Source organism: Lithobates pipiens, unplaced genomic scaffold (assembly GCF_037356315.1).
Source record: "Lithobates pipiens isolate NorthernLeopardFrog02 unplaced genomic scaffold, aLitPip1_a1.2 Scaffold_10, whole genome shotgun sequence".
Classification (NCBI taxonomy): Eukaryota; Metazoa; Chordata; class Amphibia; order Anura; family Ranidae; genus Lithobates; species Lithobates pipiens.
In genome coordinates this window covers 226,484,179-226,505,067 of record NW_027507686.1, presented here as the reverse complement: position 1 = coordinate 226,505,067, position 20,889 = coordinate 226,484,179, and the positions used below count along the sequence as shown (strand labels likewise).

Sequence of the window (20,889 nt, the reverse complement as noted above, 5' to 3'; positions counted from 1 at the left end):
TTTAAGGTGTATGTTTCATTTCAATGTAGGGATGTTGGTATTTAAGGTGGATGTTTCATTTGGATGTAGGGATATTGTTATTTAAGGTGTATGTTTCATTTCGATGTAGGGATGTTGGTATATAAGGTGGATGTTTCATTTCGATGCAGGGATGTAGGGATGTTGGTATTTAAGGTGGATGTTTCATTTCGATGTAGGGATGTTGTTATTTAAGGTGTATGTTTAATTTCAATGTAGGGATGTTGGTATTTAAGGTGGATGTTTCATTTTGATGTAGGGATGTTGGTATATAAGGTGGATGCTTCATTTCGATGCAGGGATGTAGGGATGTTGGTATTTAAAGTGGATGTTTCATTTCGATGTAGGGATGTTGGTATTTAAGGTGGATGTTTCATTTTGATGTAGGGATGTTGGTATTTAAGGTGGATGTTTCATTTCAATGTAGGGATGTTGGTATTTAAGGTGTATGTTTAATTTCAATGTAGGGATCTTGGTATTTAAGGTAGATGTTTCATTTCGATGTAGGGATGTTGTTATTTAAGGTGTATGTTTCATTTCAATGTAGGGATGTTGGTATTTAAGGTGGATGTTTCATTTGGATGTAGGGATATTGTTATTTAAGGTGTATGTTTCATTTCGATGTAGGGATGTTGGTATTTAAGGTGGATGTTTCATTTCGATGTAGGGATGTTGGTATTTAAGGTGGAAGTTTCATCTCGATGTAGGGATGTTGGTATTTAAGGTAGATTTTTAATTTCGATGTAGGGATGTTGGTATTTAAGGTGGATGTTTTATTTCCTATGTTTAACATGACATTTTTGTTAGCTACTTATTTTTAACATCTATGTCTTAATGCTATTGTTGCCATTATAAGAATATTTCATCTCTGCCTAGCTTTTTTTAGTTCAACATTTTGCTTGGTAAAAAGTCTTACAAATGAATGTCAAGCGTGATTTTATAGTATAAAACATTTTTGGTGATAGGGAATACACATCCCTTATCCAGTTCCTTTGTAAGGTAACAAATACACACTGTCTTTGTCTCTATCCAATGAAAGCTCGTTATGTCTCAGTGATACTAACAAATTGACCTAAAGGAAAAGTTTCTTTAGAATTTTAAATAAATTGCCTTTCAATTTGTGTTTAAAAAGGAAAAAGACAGCTTCTCCAACAACCCACGTCTACCTCCTTTTTATATGCGCCTTTCAAATGTGCATTTTTAAGAGTGACTTCCCCAAGTTTGTTTCTTTCCAGCATCAGTCATCCTTAGCTGTCACATATTGTGATCTGGGGATTGATAGGAGAAGGAACAGACCCCAGGGACCATTCTCTTAAAAATCCCTAATGTATAATTTTCATACGCATAATTGTTCTTTTTGGATCTTTGAAAAGGCAGAGCTGGGCACAGACCCTATCCTCTGATGGGCTGCTGATTCTTTGTGATGTGGCTTTTCTTTCTTTTTCTTTTTTTTTTTTCTTTGCACTGAGCCACTGTAAGCAGTGCTGTGTAATTTTATCCAGCCTGCACTTAGTTCACACAAGAATGATACCTTGCCTGCCTCCTTTGTATCAATTGGTCGGGGATCTGTCTATTGTTGCAAGGGGAGGGGGGGGCTTTTTATTTCAGTGCTGTTGAGCACCACTATTTCTCGAAAACTCATAAAATTCAGAAGGGATCTCATTCTTGCACATTGGGAGATGCTTACACTCTGAGTGCTGCTAATAATCCATGAACCTGTGACCACCGTTGACACCTATTTATTTAGAGGATCAAGACAAGACAGATAGAAGGTCAGATAACGCTACGAGCGTCCATGCATCAGAACGGTGTGACTTGCCACTTAAGAGAGCTGCTAACAAGACTTCTTTAATGGGACCCCTTGTGACATTTGCTTCCAGCCTTCCAGCCAACAGTATTTCGGCCATGCCACAATGGTTATAATTTGGATTTTGCTGCTCAGTATTTGTGATCTTGGTCGACAGGTATCCTGGGCGAAGGCTTTGTCTAGCACTGCCGGAGTGCCTTGTGCCAGAGGAAAACTGTGTGATCCCAGGCTAAGAAGAGATGCCGGGGGCCGCGGCGGGGTCTACGAACATCTCGGCGGTGCACCTCGACACCGAAAACTTTATTGTGCTACTAAGTATCACCTTCAGATCCATCCAAATGGGAAAATAAATGGAACATTGGAGAAAAACAACATCTTTAGTAAGTGAAATTTTACGTTTGTGGTATTAATGTTTTTCATATTTTTCATATGCAAGAGTGTTTATAATAATAGTATCCACACTTCTCTAAAGATTTTTATATTGTATTGATTGTGTTTTAATGCATTTCTAGTGTTGGTTTTATATTAATTCACTGATGAATTAGCAGAAATAGGTTAGGTAAGCAGTGTTTTGCAGCCCATAACAAGTCGAGATGTTGTCATTTTATTGTGTATTTACTTTTCTATCACTTTGTATCTTTAGAATCTGAATTTTATTTATTTTTTATGCGCTACACTTTAGTTGTGGTTGCATGTTTTATTTTTTTGTACTTTTTACTTATTTTTATCTGAACAGACTTTTACAGATGGTCATAGACAGCCCTTTCAAAGAAAGAAAACATTTTTTTTTTCTTTCCTTTATTAATAAAAGGATATTTAGCATCTTCTTTTCATGTTGTCTCTCATTTCTTCTTTAAGATGTTGGAGTGAATAGGATGAGACTTTGAGGTGGTAAAGCATTATCTCCCTTTCGCTTTGCCTTTCTATGAATTAACCTGGAGGGTAAGAATTTACCTTCAACCCTCAGCTGGTTCTCCGAACATGTCATTTATTCAAGCGGCTTTTATTTAATTTTTTTTAAGCCAGTCAACACGAACAATAGCTTAGTCCAATGTGCTATACTTTTGTTGGATTATGTGCTTTTGCCTCGCTTTTTTCATTCGTTTCTTGCCAAAATGTTCAGCAATTTTAGCGATGTTCCTATCGCTTTATTCCTGTAGCTCTATAAAGGTAAAGGAGCATTTTCAGGTGTGACCCACTTAACACATGGTGGGCATACAGCCTACAAACCTGGTTAAGGGATTTTTTTTTCAGGTTTGCTTGTTTGATGACCCCCTTACATTCACAGGCAACTGATAATAAGTGTAGTGTGCGAAATTGCTCTCTAGGAGTCAGTTAATGCAAGGCTGGCCATACATTATACAATCTTCTTCAACAATTTGTTTTTAATTTTACCAAAACCATATAATATGAGGTCAAACTTAAACACTTTCAATGGGGGTTATTTAGGAAAGTCAAATCCACTTTGCACTACAAGTGCAAACTACAAGTGCAAAGTGTACTTGAAATTGCACTGAAAGTGCACTTGGAAGGGCAGTCGCTGTAAATCTGAGGGGAAGATCTGAAATGAGGGGAAGCTCTGCAGATTTTATTATCCAATCGTATGCAAGATAAAATGCTGTTTTTTTTTTTTTTTCTTTGCATGCCCCCCTCGGATCTACAGCGACTTTACTTCCAAGGGCACTTTCAGTGCAATTTCAACTGCACTTTGCACTTGTAGTGCAAAGTGGATTTGCCTTTAGTAAATAACCCCCAATGTGTTTGCAATCAGGTAGGCCCTTGCACTGCATAGCTGAAGGTAAATCTAAAAGGAAATTGAACAAGAAATGTGTATAATGTAATGCCAGCTTAATTGTGATTCCTAATACAGGCATACCCCACTTTTAAGTACACAATGGGCTTTATTTACTAAAACTGGAAAGTGCAAAATCAGGCTCACTTCTGCATACAAACCAATGAGCTTCCAGGTTTTATTACCAAAGCTTAATTGAACAAGCTGGGGTTAGAAGCTCATTGGTTTCTATGCAGATGTGAGCTTGATTTTGCACTTTATAGCTTTAGTAAATAAAGGCAATTGTGTACTAAAAAAGTGGGGTATGCCTGTAATGAATCAGTCCCTTCAAAAGCTTATCAAAGGTGCACCCATTAATTAAGGCTGGCCATATATTATACACTTTTTTTATTCAATTTTATTTCTATTTACCTTCAACTATGTAGTGCAAGGGCCTGCCTAATTGCATACAAATGTTAAAATGTTTAGGTTTAAACTTATATGCATTTTTTTTGCATATATAAAGGAAAATTGTACAAGAAAATTGTATAATGAATGGCCAGCCTTAGATATTCTACTGCTTCATGAACATGTGAAACACGTTGTTAATTTTTGTCTTTGAATGCTCCGATCTCATCTATTCTCAGTCACCCCAGCTGTCAAAATTTGCAATATTCTAATTATAGACATATGCATTTAAAATCATTTTAAGTGCTGCTACCGATATGAAATGTATTAAAGTCATAACATTAACATGCTTTACATTCCAAGGGATTGTGTAATCTATTTTGTCCCACTTTATTATTATTTTAACTTTTGTACCACCTGCCCCACCCTATTAGATTGTAAGCTCTTCTGAGCAGGGCCCTCTTAACCCCCTTGTATTTTAATGTATTATAACTGTGTCGTCTACTTTTTATATTTTAAAGTGCTGCATGAACTGTTGGTGCTATATAAATCCTGTATAATAATAATAATAATTGTAATTAATAAAAATAAAAAATGTATAATAATTTTACAGGATTTATATAGTTTGTGCAGCGCTTTACAAAATATGTCCACATTTTTTTTTTTTTTTAGTTTATTTTCAGCATATCAAAAAGAAATCAATAACTTGAAAGACAGCGTAAAATATCTTGTTATTGCTGTTCTCATAATATTACAAAATGCTGTGCAGCTGAGCCAATAAAAGGGATGTAAGGAAATATCTAGATGCTACTTGAAACTAGATCAAGCTCAGCACAGGCAGGCTTGATAGCCCACACCAATCGATTCTCCACATTTGGACATGCTTTTTAAATAGCTGTATCAACATGATGGTCCCTGTAACAAATAACAAGGTGACCCCCCCACTAGGAGGTCCTACAACAATGTACAAAACCCTCTGGCACTGAATAAGTTCAAAATTGGCTAAAGCTTCTTATACTCAATAAAACAAATGAACTGTACCACCTATTTGTTGTAATGCATTATCCTAACATTTGGGATCTTTGAGATTAAAACCGATTCACCGGTCGGTCTAAGCGTGCCACTAATACCCTGCAAAATATTGCATTTGTCTTTTCTAATCCCCCAAATACTTTTTAAAATGTCTATACCCTTGCTTTTGATGGCAAACAGAGATTAGGAGAACCTCAAACGCTCAGGGAGGAGTAAGGAAAACCACTATTTCCTAAAGGGAAGCTCATCTTAAGAAAAGATTTTAAATATATCTCTGATGGTTACACGGAATAAGAGTCCCTCCAGAACAGATGTGAAAGGAACGTTCGCACATATGTGAAAGCTTTGAATAAATTGAAATGTCTGATTTCGAAACATGGGGCTATGTCCTAAGAAAATCTAGGCGTGTGACGAATATTTTTTTTTGTGTGTGTGTATAGACAGATAGTGCAACATGTTTCAAGCCAATAGAGACGAATGAAAACAATAGCATGCATGGGAACTGGCAGGAGGTCATGCTTGGGCAAAAAAAGGATTAAATCATATATTTTTGCTTATTTCAAGGTATTTTAGAAATAACTGCGGTGGATGTGGGAATTGTCGCCATCAAAGGACTGTTCTCTGGGAGATACCTGGCTATGAACAAAAGAGGGAGACTTTATGCCTCAGTGAGTACTCTGAAATGCACAAACACCTTTTACTCCTAGAAGTTAAATCCCGGGAACCAAATCTTTACTTTTGCAACAGTAGCTTTGCCTGCATCAGCACGCATTTGTTTTACTTTGCACTCGTACAAGACGGGGTTCGTTTTGGCTCTAAATTCTCACAGTAATCCATGGAAATCCACAAACACATGGATACATTACACATGACAGAACTTCCTTTGGCAGTTTTGTTTGCAGTTTATTTTGCAGCAATCTGTAAAATACCCACATGAAGCATAAGAACTTTTAACATTTTGTTATATTTGCGCATCCCTTTCAACAACCAAACAAAGACTTCAGACTGGGCCATAATACCATATTATATGAGCATGGTGACCTTAGAGGTCTATGAAGGTAGTGCAATTGTTTCATAACAATTCAGCTGAAATCAGTCGTTAGGAAAAGAGTGCTGGAACATGCAGCAAAACACAGTTACAAATTCCCATTGAGCATGGGGGATTGCTGAATTTGTGTAACAAACACTGGGGTTGATTTACTAAAGGCAAATTAACTTTGCACTGCAAGTGCAAACTACAAGTGCAAAGTGTACTTAAAATTGCACTGAAAGTGCAGTCGCTGTAGATCTGAGGGGGACATGCAAGGAAAATAAAAAACAGCATTTTAGCTTGCATATAATTGGATGATAAAATCAGCAGAGCTTCCCCTCATTTAAGATCTTCCCCTCAGATCTACAGCGACTGCACTTCCAAGTGCACTTTCAGTGCAATCTCAAGTACACTTTGCACTTGTAGTTTGCACTTGTAGTGCAAAGTGGATTTACCTTTCGTAAATAATCTCCACTGGCTTCATTATGGGAGCACCCTTTTTGAATATGAAACATCCAGAGCTGCCATTTCTATGCAGATTGTTTTTTCAATAAAGTTGGCCAACTGGTTGGTTTTCCACTGTTGGTTACTCAGCAATGGCAACAGAATTCTAAAATGAAAAAAAGGGTTTCTACATTTTCTTTCAACCAGCACTACAGCACTGTGGGGTTGGTTTACTAAAACTGGAGACTGCAAAATCTAGTGCAGCTGTGCATGGGAGCCAATCAGCTTCTAAATGCAGCTTGTTCCATTAGGCTGTGACAATAAAACCTAGAAGCTGATTGGTTTCTATGCAGAGATGAACCAGATTTTGCACTCTTCAGTTTTAGTAAATCAACCCCTGTGGACTAGCTTCACATGTGACACATTCAATACTAATAAACTAGGATTATTAACAGCTAAGGGGGTTATTTACGAAAGGCAAATGCACTTGCTACAAGTGCTACGTGCACTTGGAATTGCACTGAAAGTGCACTTGGAAGTGCAATCGCTGTAAATCTGAGGGGTAGATCTGAAACGAGGGGAAGCTCTGCTGATTTTATTATCCAATCATGTGCAAGACAGGCATTTGCACCTACTTCCAGGCATAGATTCCCACGGGAGTCTATGCCTCTTCCTGTCCCGCCACGCTGTCTGCTGGGACGCGCTGCGCAACTCGAGCATGCACAGTAGGGAATCGGAAAGTGAAGCCGCAACGCTTTACTTCCTGATTCCCTCACCGAGAATGGTGCCGGTGTTCTGGCAGATAGTGTCCTGCCATCATATAGTGTCCACCCCGTACATACGGAGCAGAAGAAGCTTCGGAAAAACTCCGAAGATGAACGGCGCCTGCGCCGTGAGTGGAAGTGGTAGCCCCACCATCCAAGCGGACATAGGGCTGGGAAAATTAGAGGGCCCCTCGCGGGCTCGCTTCGCTCGCCACGCTTCGCTCGCCACGCTTCGGGCTCGGCCTCGCTGCGCTCGGCTCTTTTATATTCCGACTCTATGTCCACTTGGATGGTGGGGCTAGAACCCCGGCTCACGGCGCAGGCGCCGTTCATCTTCGGGTATTTTCGGAATCTGTGTGCGCATACGCAGTACACAGCGGACACTTTCTGATGGGGGACTTTATATGATAGGACACCGGCAGCAGCCGAGAGCCGATTAATTGCTCGGCTTCGGCTGCCAACATCGCTGGACTACAGGAAAGGTGAGTGTCCATTTATTAAAAGTCAGCAGCTGCAGTATTTGTAGCTGCTGGCTTTTAATACTTTTTTTAGGTGGACTCCCTCTTTAAGTTAAAAAACCCCTCTGCATGCAGCTCCCCCCAGCCCCCCTAAATACTTACCTGAGCTTAAGCTCGACCTAGCAAGAGGCTCCCTCGGCTCTCTCTCTCTTTATTAGCTCAAACACAGCAGGAGCAGTCATTGGCTCTGGCTACTGTCAATCACAACCAGTGAGGAGGGGCAGGGCTGAGCCGCCCTCTGTGTGTCTTATGGAAACACAGAGTTGGCTCAGAAGCAAGCACACACGCACGAGTGCTCCAATAGCAAATGGCTTGTTATGGGGGCACGTGGCACTTTGTGAAAAAGGAGGGGCTAGGAGCACGGGGGCCATGAAGAGGAGGATCAGGGGTGCTCTGTGTAAAACCATTACAGGCAGGTAGTATGGTAAGGTAATGTGCTTGTTATTTAAAAAAAAAACAATCCCTTTTAGGCTCGGTTCACACTGCTGCGACTTGTCATGTGACTTGAGAGTTCGAAGTCGCTTGACAAGTCGCACCCCATTAACTGCAATGGAACTGTTCGAATCTGTGCGAATCAAGTCGCACAAACTTAGAAAAAGGCTCCTGCACTGCTTTACTTGCATTGACTTCTGTTAATGAAGTCGCAAGCAAGCCGCAATGAAGTCACGTGGCAAAGTAGTGCCTCAAGCCGTGCCACTTTCCGGTCGCCGCAGTGTGAACCCAGCCTAAGATGCAATACAGAAATCACCTTCACTGAAGTATTTCTATAATGAAGGAAGAAAGGTAAACTGAAGGCATTGCTGAAAGCAATCAGGTTCCAACTTTCAGTTTTTCTAGTGAATTGGTTGATTATAAAAATAGAAATCTGACTGGTAGCTATACAGCAACACCTGCAATCTTTTTTTTCCTTTGCTATAAAATGAAGGCTCATAATACTGTATAACTCTCATTGCCATAATAAGGATAGAACTGTTCAGTCGATTTTTGGCTCGCTAGCAGCAAAAGAAAAGTCAGACACTCGTGATAACATTCAATTTAGGAGGATTCCATGGCTCATGGGTATGTCCAGTTTTAAAGCTTAAACTGATAAAACATAGGTAGTGTAGAATAAAGCCCCATACACACTATCAGATTTTCTACTGAGTTTTTCCTTCAGATTTACCAAAACCATGTAGTGCAAGGGCCTGCCTGATTGCATACACATTGAAACTCCTAAGGTTTGACCTCATATTATATGGTTTTGGTGAATCTGAATGAAAAAGTCAGCAGAAATGCTGATAGTGTGTATGGGGCTTTAGGCTGTTGCTCAAGGAAAATAGCAACAAGAATCTTTTTTCATTCTATGTTGGTTAAGCCACAAAAAGTAGTCAATGTTTTGCACCTTTTCTAAATAAGGAAGCAAATGGTGAACCACAACACATACACACACTAGGAATCCTGAAATGAATGGAAATTCAATGACTAATCACACTCTGGCAGTCAAGGCTGTTTAGCTTCCCTATCTGTTTAATTCAATTAGGGAAGAGGAGCAGCTGATAAAAGAAACCTTGTGTATCTTATCTCTGTTCTAATGCCTTTAGGATGTACATTAGATTCCTAAATCCTTTATGTCCTCAGACGATGGCTTTAAAGCCTAGTACACAGGGGCTGAATGCCATTACATGTGTATTGCAGCCGGTCGGACAGAAGCCAGCCATTAGGCATGACTGAAAAAGGTCTGCCGATTGGCTCCCAAGCAGCGATCTCAGGCCAATGGCTGAGAACGCTAACTGGAGTGTTCTGGCGGGGGGTGAAACTAGACGGCTTAGGAGATATCCCCTGTATTTGCATGTGTCAACGTCATCAGCACATGGGCACTGAAGCAAACTGAAGCAATGGCATGTACGTGCCTTTCTTTCAGTGAGTGTGCCATTACCGGTGGCTCTTGCATGCATGCAAACACGTCATCGAGTCTCTAGTGACGTTATCGCAGCTCCGGCCAATCACAGCGCCGGAGCCCGCGATACCCGGAAGTAACTCCAAGATCGATGTCGGCTACCAGAGCAGTGTACGAGTAAGCCCTTGTACACATGGGCACAAATCCGTCGGAGTTATCCCAACAGATTAATTCCGGACGAGGTCCGGAAGTGATGTTGCATACACACGGTCGGACTAAGTTGTCGGAAAATCCGATTGTACATAACGTGATGACGTTATTTCGTTACGACGGGACTACGTTCAGGCTAGTAGCCAATAGCTTTGGTCTAGGAATTTGATCTGAGCATGCGTGGCACTTTGTCCGTCGGAGTAGGCTACACATGATCGGAGTATGTCCGATCGGAGCATTTTGTCGGAAAATATTTCCGGCAAGTTGGAAAAGTTGGTCCGACGGATATTCCGACGGAAACAGTCTGATGCAGACCACACACAGTCGGAATATTCGACAAAACGCTCCGATCGGACACATTCCGACAGAATCTCCGACCATGTGTGCAAGGGCTAAGACTGCAGGGGCTTCGATCTCATGTAAGTAATTCATAATGAGCTAGTATGATATGCATACTAGCTCATTATGCCTTTCTCTTGTAGTACTCTTGTAGTTTCTCTTGTAGTAGTCTTGTAGTAAAAAACACTTTAAAAGACTACGATGTCATCATTCACCAAATGAGAAATACATATATAAGTATCTCACTTGCATTTGCTCTCAGTAGATAGAACGCCTTATTTTCACCACAAAATGCCTCAGTTTGATCCACCTCTTACTGGAATGTGGCATTCAAGACCTCCAGATATAATATCCTAGCTCTGTCTGTGTACTGATGCCCCTTTACATCAATTCAATTTTACAATACAATTGTTCGAACAATACAAGGAAAGGTGATGTAAACATAACTAAATATGATGAGCAGGTTTTGAACCTGCTCTGTGGCTTTACTACTTTTGAAGAGTATGAAAGGACATACAACAGGTGTATTAGAGGGATGTTATATGGCATTTTGTAACACTGATTTGAAGAACAGAATTTTCACAGGAGCCATAGGTCCAGCCTAAAATGTTCTATGCACAAAGGATCAGTACAACACGCAGAATGGACAAAGTGGTGCATGTTATTTCATTCATGTTAGTCCTTCTGCCATCTTAAACAAAATTCATGAATTTGCAAAAGATTGGTGCAAAAAAGACCACCCCCTCCTCCAAAAGCCACCCCAGTTTTTTGTATTGGAGTGGGTTCACATGGCTGCTTTGCTAAACATACACATGATGCACTTGCAGAAAATGAAGTTTCTCCTATTAATGAAAAGGCAAGTTCATCCGTCTTACTTGTATGAAATAACAGAGCAGCAGACGGTCAGCCAGTTTTTCACTGATCGTGGCTTTTTTTTTTTTTTCAGTTTTGTTCTAAAATAAATAACTGAAATGCTTTCTTTTTCTCCTCCAGGAAACCTACAATGCCGAATGTGAGTTTGTGGAGAGGATTCATGAACTTGGTTATAATACCTACGCTTCCCGTTTACATAGGACAGTTCCAAATGGAGCTGGAACAAAACGGAAAGCCAGTGCAGAAAGACTCTGGTATTTATCCATCAATGGAAAAGGACGACCTAGGAGGGGCTTCAAGACTCGAAGGACGCAGAAGTCCTCTCTCTTCTTACCAAGAGTACTGGACAACAAAGACCATGATGTAGTGCGGCTATTTCACACAAACACTAAATACAGAGAAAGTATTCGAAAACAGCAAAAAAACAACGGCAGACAGAGAAGAGGACACTGATGTGGGAAGGGATGTTTTCCAGATTTAATCATCTGAGAACCTGTTTGGATCCCGTGCCTGCAAATTTGGGCAAGAAACAAAAACGTAGATTATTTGATGACTCTCCTAAAAAAGCGGCTACTTGTTCCAATGGACTTTGCTAGATACATGGTTACCTGATCATTTATTCTGGTGTTGGCCAAGACTGCAGATATAATGATCATTCTAAAGTGAACTTTGTTGATTGTTTTCAGACCACACTATCCTTGTGCCTAACAAAGCAAATAACATCTGGATGTGGCCGTTCTCCTTGTTCAATGAAATGAATCATCACCCTTTAAGTTTTGCATTATGTCTGATGCCTGCAAACAGTCCAGGCACACATTTTCTTTGGTATAATTCAGTATACTTAATAGTTTCCAAGAAGCTATGAAAATAACTCATTCAACCATTCCCTAGTCAACACTCAATGTTTTTGTCTGTTTGTTCAGCAACACAATATGGCAGCTTCCACTATGGTACTAAGTACTGTATGAATTCATTATATATCCCTGTCCCTACCTAATAACTAATTCATTATAACATATGCTGGCCTGTTGTTCGGTCTACCTCAGATTCCATTTGGTCACTGTCCCTTTGTTTACCATTCCCCGGCTGTTACACTAGAAGCACAATTATGGAACTGCTCCCTAATGTTAGACTGTACTGGGAAATGGGGAGGTCAAGGTTGTACAGGAAGGCAATTAATATAAATATATTTATTAATATTGCTCAAGTGTGGCTAATTCTTTTTTGAATGACTAGAAAGATTAAATTATCATTACAAGATGTCTAAACCCAGGAAAAAAAACCTTCATATTTTGCAGCTTACCAGGCCTCAGCCCCTGTACACACGGTCGTAGATTTCGACAACCAAATCTGTCGGATTTTGTCCGTCGGATTTTGTCCGAAACTGTTGCATACACACGGTCGGACTAAGTTGTCGAAAAATCCAATCATTCAGAACGTGATGACGTAATTTCGTTACAATGGGACTACGTTCAGGCTAGTAGCCAATAGCTTTGATGTAGGAATTTGATCTGAGCATGCATGGCACTTGGTCCGATCAAAATTCTCTACACATGATCGGAGTATGTCCGATCGAACCAGTTGGTCGGGAAATATTTCCAACAAGTTGGAAAATTGGTTCCGACGGATATTCCGACGGAATCAGACTGATGCATACCACACACAGTCGGATTATCCGATAACACGGTCCGATAGGACACATTCTGCCGGATTCTCGGACCGTGTGTGCAAGGGCTTAGATGTGGTTGATGGCTGCATATTTATTTTATTTTTAAGGCTAAGAACATTTTCTGCAATTACAGAAAATACCTAATGTCTTGGTGGAACTTGAGTGTCCTTGTGAGATGAACTGAAAGCACAAACAATATTATCGTCCTTCTGTAAACTACTAATATCCCCATCCTCTCTGTAATAGAGATGAACAAAGGTAGACGTATTTGTAGTTTAGCCTGGGTGACAACGATGGCTCCCTCCATAGATGCAGTGGAGGAGTAATGTAGCCACCAAGGGATGGACAGTGTGTTCTTTGCAGGATTACCCTTTCAAAAGTAAAGAAAAAAAAGTCTGAATAAAGAAAATAAATTCGGCCACCACATCTAAGAACTGGCAAGCTAAAATATTAGACATTTTTGTTTTGGGGTTTAGTTACACTCTAATCCTGAACCCAGGAAAACAGGTGACAAAGTTGAACTCTTTTACACGCAAAAATATTTGTAACTATGTTTATCCGGTTTTATGACTTACATGCCACCTACAACACTGCAAAGCCAGAACCTAACCCTGAACTGCAGTTAGGAATACTCTCAAAGCTGGCTGATGGGTTGCTGAAGAAGCAGAAGCAAACAGAGGACATATCATCATACTCTCTCCTGCATTCAACATATTCCCATCAGTCAGTGTAGTGGGCCCTGGTATAATTCTATTACTCACTATGCCTCTTTTAATCTAAACTCTGCTGTGCAGGAAATTTCAGGACGATTATAAAGATAAATTCAGGTATTTCCATGAACAAATGCATAACTGCATCGATTGGTGTTTTTAATAACCACTTGGAGTTCAGCCTTAGGATGTATTGATTACATAATGAAAAAACAAAGCTCTTTCATGGATTTGATTACCGGTATGCTCTTTGATAGCAAAAAGAAATGCTTGGCTGTCAAGGGATGAAATAGACAAATAATAAGACAAATGAGTAAGGGGGAAGGTTGTGGGTACAGCCAATAGGAGTATGTCATTCAGAGGACTAACAAATATTACAGCCTACCTTAAAGGAGAAGTAGGGCCAAAGCACTTTTGGCCCTACTTCTCCTGTGGGTCACAGGAGGGTACACTTAGTTTTGAACTCCTGTAACCTGCAATCAGTTGACAATGAGCTAAAGTCCGCTATCATCTGATGTCTAGACTCTGGATGGATCCTAATGTTGGGATCCATCCAGATGCAACTTGCTCAGTTTTTCTGTGTGCTGCTTAGAGCCTGAGTCAGCCGCTCTTACCCCTTCCACAGTCCGGTGCTCCAGTAAGCGTTGGAGGAGCAGTGTCACCACCCATCAGTCACCGGCTCTCTGCTTACTGAAGACTGAGAACTGACCAATCAGTGGCCTTTTATCGCTCATGTCTTGGTCTTAGAGGCAACAGGGGACAGATGCAGCATGGGTCTGATGCGGCATTGACCTAGGAGAGTATGATTTTCAATCCATGTATGGACAGGGAGGTTGTACAGAAGTCGATCTACTGATTGACTTCTGTACAACCACCCTGTCAGATTTTGGGTTTTCCTTGCTCGATCAGCCTCACAGGCTATAGCCGGCAACACAAATTAGTGTACTCTGATAGCAGGGAAGCCTCCTCACTGTCAGAATACAATAGCTCGGTGGAGAGGATTCCACCATCCACATCGAAAGTCTTTTTTTTTCAAGCAACCCACTGTGCTGCCGGTATGTGCAGGTGCCTTTAGTTGTCTGCACTTTATAGTGCTCAATAATTTTCAGCGAGATTTATATGGGCCTAAGGAGATTTTGGTTAGCTTCTGCCTAATTCGGAGCTAATCTCAGCCCAGCCCAAAACTAAGCCCTGCCTCTACTATTGAAAAGTCCAATGTGAAAGCCTTGTGATAGTTAAAGGATGTACCATTAGTCTGCTATCTGGTGTGGGTGAAGCTTTGTTCTGAGTTGCATAGGGGTATTCTAATGATTCCTCAGTCTATCCAAAACTAAAAAAACAGATCTGTCAAACTGATGATCTCTCACTCCGTTGCAGTCTGGCTGTTCTTCAGTTGATAAAGTTTGCACTTCCTTACACAATTTTGCAATTGAAAACTTCAGGCTTCTTTTTACAGGATACAATGTTCTAAGTTGCAGTTATTACTATTTATATATAAACTTTGCACCAAGTTCCAATAAAAATGGAAAACCTTCATTTAGAGCAAATCATTAAAGCCCCTTCTGACCTATGTGGTCCACTGTGGTATCCAAGTGTGTGTCACTGGAACACCAAAAGATTTATACCCACTGGAGTAATGTTCTTGTACAGTGTATAGACACCAGCTTGGAAGATACTACAAAGAAAACAACAGGCTTCCAATGCCTTTTGGAATGTAGCCTATGAAGAAGCACGAGGAATTGAAGTATCATGCTTAATGTTATAATCCAAATACAAATGCTATTAAAAAATAAAATGTAGGTGGAAGTTATTAAAAAGGCCAGCTGGTTTCAGGGGCTAAACATATATGCTGTGAATACTTGCACCCTATTGCGCAAGCCCACCCACCGCAATGCAGTCTTTAGTCCTTCTTTAAAATACACCTATTCCCAGACTACGGTCATTATTTTTTAATACATTTATAACAACAAGTAAATTAATTTTAAAACAAGTCTTCAGTCAACTCTCGAGCAGCTTGAAATGTGGAATAAGTTATTCTCATATGTCTTCAAAGAACATAATAAAAAAAAAATTTCAGTCGGTTTCTAACAGCTTAAAACACTTGCTGGTTGTTTACAATGGAGGACAGGTGGCCTGCCAATAATATTCTGTATATAAAAAATATTTCACTGCCTCTGTTCCACAATGCTCATAGATACAGAGATAAATGAAGTGCTTTAAACGTTTGTTTAGAATACTTTGGTATGCATGATTTGGGCACAGGTTCGTTGTAAAGAGCTGCATGCATGCGCCGAATAACGGGCAGTAGCAGCCGGTTCAACAGAAGCCAGCCAACATTTGGCCCGTGCGTACAGCAGCCAGCCATTGGCTGAGAGCGCTGATCAGATGCTGATTGGCAGACCTTTATTGGTCATACCTCTTTGATAGAAGCCAGGTGTTCGGCTGGCTTCTGTCGGACCGGCTGCCGTACACACGGACCGAATGTTCGTCGGTTTCTATTGAACCAGCCAATACAGCCTGATATTCATCTTGTGTTCGTGCAAGGGGCTGCCCCCATGTCAGAACACAATAGCTCAGCAGGGGAGATTGCTGCTCTAACATTGGATAGTTAGTACAGAGGCTCCTCCCGAACTCGTCAGTTTTTTTTGTTCTGCCCCCTGGATTCAACAAAAAAAAAAAAACGCTAGTGTGTACCAGGCTTAAGACATAGTTATGCCCAGGTCAGAAATAATTTAGGTAAGTCCCTGACTACACTGTAATGCAAGATTACATTTCTACATTTAAGGAAATGTGCTCTTTTGGATTTTCGAACATTTTAGATTTTATCTTAATGAAATCAAGTTCTGTTTTGGTTCATGAGTGAGACTGAATGGATAAGGTTTACACTTGATATTTCATTTGACCTAAACATTTAGGATGATGTTGGTTTAATAAAATGAAAGGTTTATAACAAGTTCTCTTGCCCTCCTAAAGCACAGAGGACCTGAAATATGAGCTTCTTGGTTGAACCACAAACCAGAGAACAAAATCATTCTTACCCTCGTATCTAAACCCCCTCCCACCCAAAAAAAACTACTTTGCAGCTTACCCGTTGTCACGTATAGTGGCAGCATTTGTTTTCAGTTTTTAGGATGTACAGAAAATAATTGTTAGACTAGCCAGAAACTCCTTGCTTATAGCACTTCATATGAGCTGAAAAAAGACAGCAAAAACAATCCATACATTTTTGTTTTAGCGTTTAGTTATGCTTTAAATGATGAGGCCACCAAAACTACACTCCTATACTTTGAACCAAAATTGTATAGTGAATTAAAGACTTAAAGTGGTTGTAAACCCTTACAGACCACTTTTGACTACAGGTAAGCCTATTCTAAGCCCACCTACACACGGTCGGAGATTTTGCCAACCAAATCCGTCGGATTTTGCCCGTCGGATTTATTCCGTCGGATTGTGTCCGAAACTGTTGCATACACACGGTCGGGCCAAGTTGGCGAAAAATCCGATCTTTCAGAACGTGATGACGTAATTTCGTTACGATGGGACTACATTCAGGCTAGTAGCCAATAGCTTTGATGTAGGAATTTGATCTGAGCATGCGTGGCACTTGGTCCGATCAAAATGCTCTACACATGATCGGATTAGGTCCGTCCGGCCCAGTTGGTCGGGAAATATTTCCAACATGTTGGAAATTTGGATCGGACGGAGATTTGGACGGAATCAGTCCGATGCATACCCCACACAGTCGGATTATCTGACGACGTGGTCCGATAAGACTCATTCCGACAGATTCTACGAACCGTGTGTACAAGGGCTAAGGCTTACCTGTAGCTACCCAGGATATCTCCTAAGCCTGCACGGTTTAGGAGATATCCCCTGTAACTGCATGTGCCGACGTCATAGGCACATGCGCACTGAAGCAATGGCATGTACGTGTGTGTGAGTGACGTCATCGCGGCTCCGGCCAATCACAGTGCCAGAGCCGCAATACCCGGAAGTAACTACGGGGAGAAATGTCGCCGGCTGATGCTGTGTACGGGTACCGCAGGGGGGTTTCGATCTCAGGTGAGTATTACATAATGAGCTAGTATGCCCTGCATACTAGGTCATTATGCCTTTGTCTTGCAGGTCTTTTTTTATTTTTTTTTGTATTGGGTTTACAACCACTTTAAAAGAGAAGTATGGGGAAAAAATGCTTTAAGAATCATACTTACCTAGGTGGATGCAGCATCGGTTCGCATCTGTATCAAACACCACTGATTTCTCCGTTTTCAAAGCTCCCTGTCGGTCCCCATTGTCTTTTCTGCCCCCACGCTCACTGGAGCACTGTGCTGTGGAGGGGGGAGTGGCTGGCTCAGCTTCCCAGCGGCTTGCTGAGAGGCTGAGCCGGGTGGCGGTCCAGGGTTGTGGGTGGATCCTGACCATATTGTTGCAATCTTGCCCCAGCCTGGACTGGCTCTGCAACGTCAGCCAAAAGCAGGCTTCAGCCCGCTGTCTGCTAAAAATGGGTCATGGAAGTGCAGAATGAACTGAACTCCTGTGATCCACAGGAGAAATACAGCCAAACAAGTTTTGGCTGTACTTCTCCTTTAAACCAAAATCACCACAGTCAAAATTTTAGCGTTAAATTGCTGGTGCTGTATGGTTACACGATAATAAATAAATTCATTAAAAATTCAAATGCTTTATTATGTTCAACTTAAATAAAGACGCACACACAAACTTACGATACAAATTATACCAAACATACATGGTTGTGGCCTTTACAAATCTAACAACATAGATAGTGTAGCCTACATGAAATCAATGGTATGACCGTTATAAAAAATGTGAGATCCTCATTATACAGTGGAACCTTGGTTTATGAGTAACGCGGTTAACGAGTATTTTGAAAGATGAGCAACTTTCCTTTTTAAATTCTGATTCGGTTTGCGAGTGTTGTCTCGCAAAACTAGCAGAATTCAAGCTAATGTGGTGTGCAGTACCGCATTTGACCAGAGGTGTGGGGGCGCCAGTGACACTCGGAGTGGTTCAGAGCCGTTCGGAGCCATTCGCAAATACTCAGAATCACTCGGAAATACTCGAAAACACAGCTTGTGGCCAGAGATTGGGGGGGAGGCGCCGGAGAGTCTCGGAAATACTTGGGGACAGCTCGGCTGAACTTGGAAACCCTCGGAAAGGCTTGGAAACTCTCAGGAAGTTCAGCCGAGCTATCCCTGAGTATTTCCGAGACTTTCCGGCGCCTCCCCCCCAATCTCTGGCCACATGCCATATTGCATGCAATAGAAGTCAATGCGGAAAAAAATTATCTTTGTTTCCATTGACTTCTATGGGGAAACTCGCTTTGATATCCAAGTGCTTTGGATTACAAGCATTCTCCTGGAACAGATTATGTTTGTAATCCAAGGTTCAACTGTACAGTTAAATAACAAAAGTCAAATAAGAGAATGAAAGCCATGATCACATGCATGAAAAACATTCAGCAGCAGAGCTGACCTGTGACGTCCATTATGCTGTGAGTCAAGCTTCTTGTAAGGGATGTCATGAATTTTTACATTACAATTTTAAACATGCAGGCAAACAAATATATATAAATATATATATATATATATATATATATATGGAGAGAGAGAGAGAGAGAAAGAGAGAGAGAGCACGGCCTACTATATAACCTGGACCACTGGATACCACAATGGTCCAGTGGTCTTTATAGAGTTAAAAGAAACAGAAGGACTTGAGCATGGGAACGATAGTGAAGTCACTGCCTCCTGTTACACGGAATGTTAATAAATACTTCCAGCAAAGCTGCAATTTGCCCTCTAATTCTCTGTAACGACTTCCTTTCTGTCTCCCAAATTTCCATTGGTGCAACATTTCATTATAGTATATCCTTTTTTATGGGTTTTTGAGCTATTCAACATAGCACAAGTTCAAGTGCTGTTTCCATTCAGAAAGGACTTTCGAATACAGTTAGATGGAACAGCTGATAGAGAGTATCATTAGCAGACCCTGAGACTTTAGACTACAAAGATCAGTTACTTTTAACTTGCTGAATAAAATTAAGGTAACTTTACTGCTGAAAGTGGGGCATGCCATTAACCTATTTTTATAGGATTTGTTGGACAGTTAGGGCTAATGATATTGCTTTTGGTATATATTTTTTTTTAGCAATGTTACATGTTTAAGATGTAATATGTATGTTCTGCACACATATTAACTGAATGTGAAGCAGATTTTTAAGTTCACTTAAAATACATATGAATTCATTTAAGTGAATTAGCTTGTTTAGAGGGGCTAAAAGATTTACCCCACAATATCATAAATAAAGATGACTTTTTCATGCACTCCAGTAGATAACACCAATGAGCAATATATTCGGTAAAACATTTATGCAATATCCACATTACACATACTAAACATTAGATGGATTATGTCTTTGAGCTTTTGATTTGTAGTCACGGTAAATGGAACATGACAGAAATAGCAGGATGATCCCAGCTTTATGTGACTCACAAAGGAGTGCGGCGAACATAAGCATGACAGCCCTTGAGTTTGCACATTTCTAAACAAGTTACCAACAGCAGCTTCGTACTTACGTCCCGACGAGCTTCCGTTAAAAGCCCACAACACCCAAAACAGATATTTCAGGGTTTTATATATATATTGCAGCCAATCCTCCTGACAATTTCTTACATCTCTTGGACACATCAGTGGCATCAGCTGGATGTATGAATTCCCAGATGTGCATACCAGCTGTTGCTGTAATGCGGGGTTGCTATTCTTTCTTTTTTGGGGTTTTACCTACAGTGCCTTGCAAAAGTATTCACCCACTCCCCCCCCCCCCCCCCCCAGCCTTGGCATTTTTTGTGCTTTGTTGCCTCACAACCTGGAATTAACATGGATTGTTTGAGGATTTGCATCATTTAATTTACAGAACATGCCCACGACTTTGAAGGTTTTTTTTTCGTTTTTTATTGTGAAGCAACCAACAAATAGGACAAAATAACAGAAAAAGTCTATGTGCATAACTATTCACCCCCTAAAGTCAATACTTTGTAGAGCCACCCTTTGGGGCTCTACAGCTCCAAGTCGCTTTGGATAAGTCTCTATGAGCTTGCCACATCTTACCACTGGGATTTTTGCCCGTTCCTCCTTTCAAAACTGCTCCAGCTCCTTCAAGTTGGATGGTTTGCACTTGTGAACAGTAATCTTTAAGTCTGACATACAGATTTTCTATTGGATCGAGGTCTGGGCTTTGCCTTAAACTGCTCAAATTTTGCTTTAGCAGTGTGTTTGGGGTCATTGTCCTGCTGGAAGGTGAACCTCCGTCCTAACCTCAAATGACTCACAGAGTGGTTTAGCTCAAGAATATCCCTGTATTTAGCACCATCCATCTTTCCCTCAACTCTGCCCAGTTTCCCAG

At 40.7% G+C, this 20,889-nt stretch overlaps 1 protein-coding gene across 1 annotated transcript; it reads left to right on the top strand.

Moving 5' to 3' along the window:
• The first annotated feature begins 1,589 nt into the window (after positions 1-1,589).
• FGF3 (fibroblast growth factor 3) lies at positions 1,590-12,292 on the top strand. The gene is made up of 3 exons (XM_077462258.1): positions 1,590-2,205; positions 5,601-5,704; positions 11,211-12,292. Exons 1-3 carry the CDS (start codon positions 1,932-1,934, stop codon positions 11,541-11,543), a joined length of 711 nt encoding a protein of 236 aa, XP_077318384.1. The 5' UTR covers positions 1,590-1,931; the 3' UTR covers positions 11,544-12,292.
• The last annotated feature ends 8,597 nt before the right edge of the window (positions 12,293-20,889 follow it).

Excerpts from the sequence above, each read along its gene's own strand:
- FGF3 (XM_077462258.1), top strand. The coding sequence starts at position 1,932 with ATGGTTATAATTTGGATTTTGCTGCTCAGTATTTGTGATCTTGGTCGA. Across the intron at positions 2,206-5,600 it reads GGAGAAAAACAACATCTTTA|GTATTTTAGAAATAACTGCG; the intron begins GTAAGTGAAATT and ends GCTTATTTCAAG. Across the intron at positions 5,705-11,210 it reads GAGGGAGACTTTATGCCTCA|GAAACCTACAATGCCGAATG; the intron begins GTGAGTACTCTG and ends TTTCTCCTCCAG.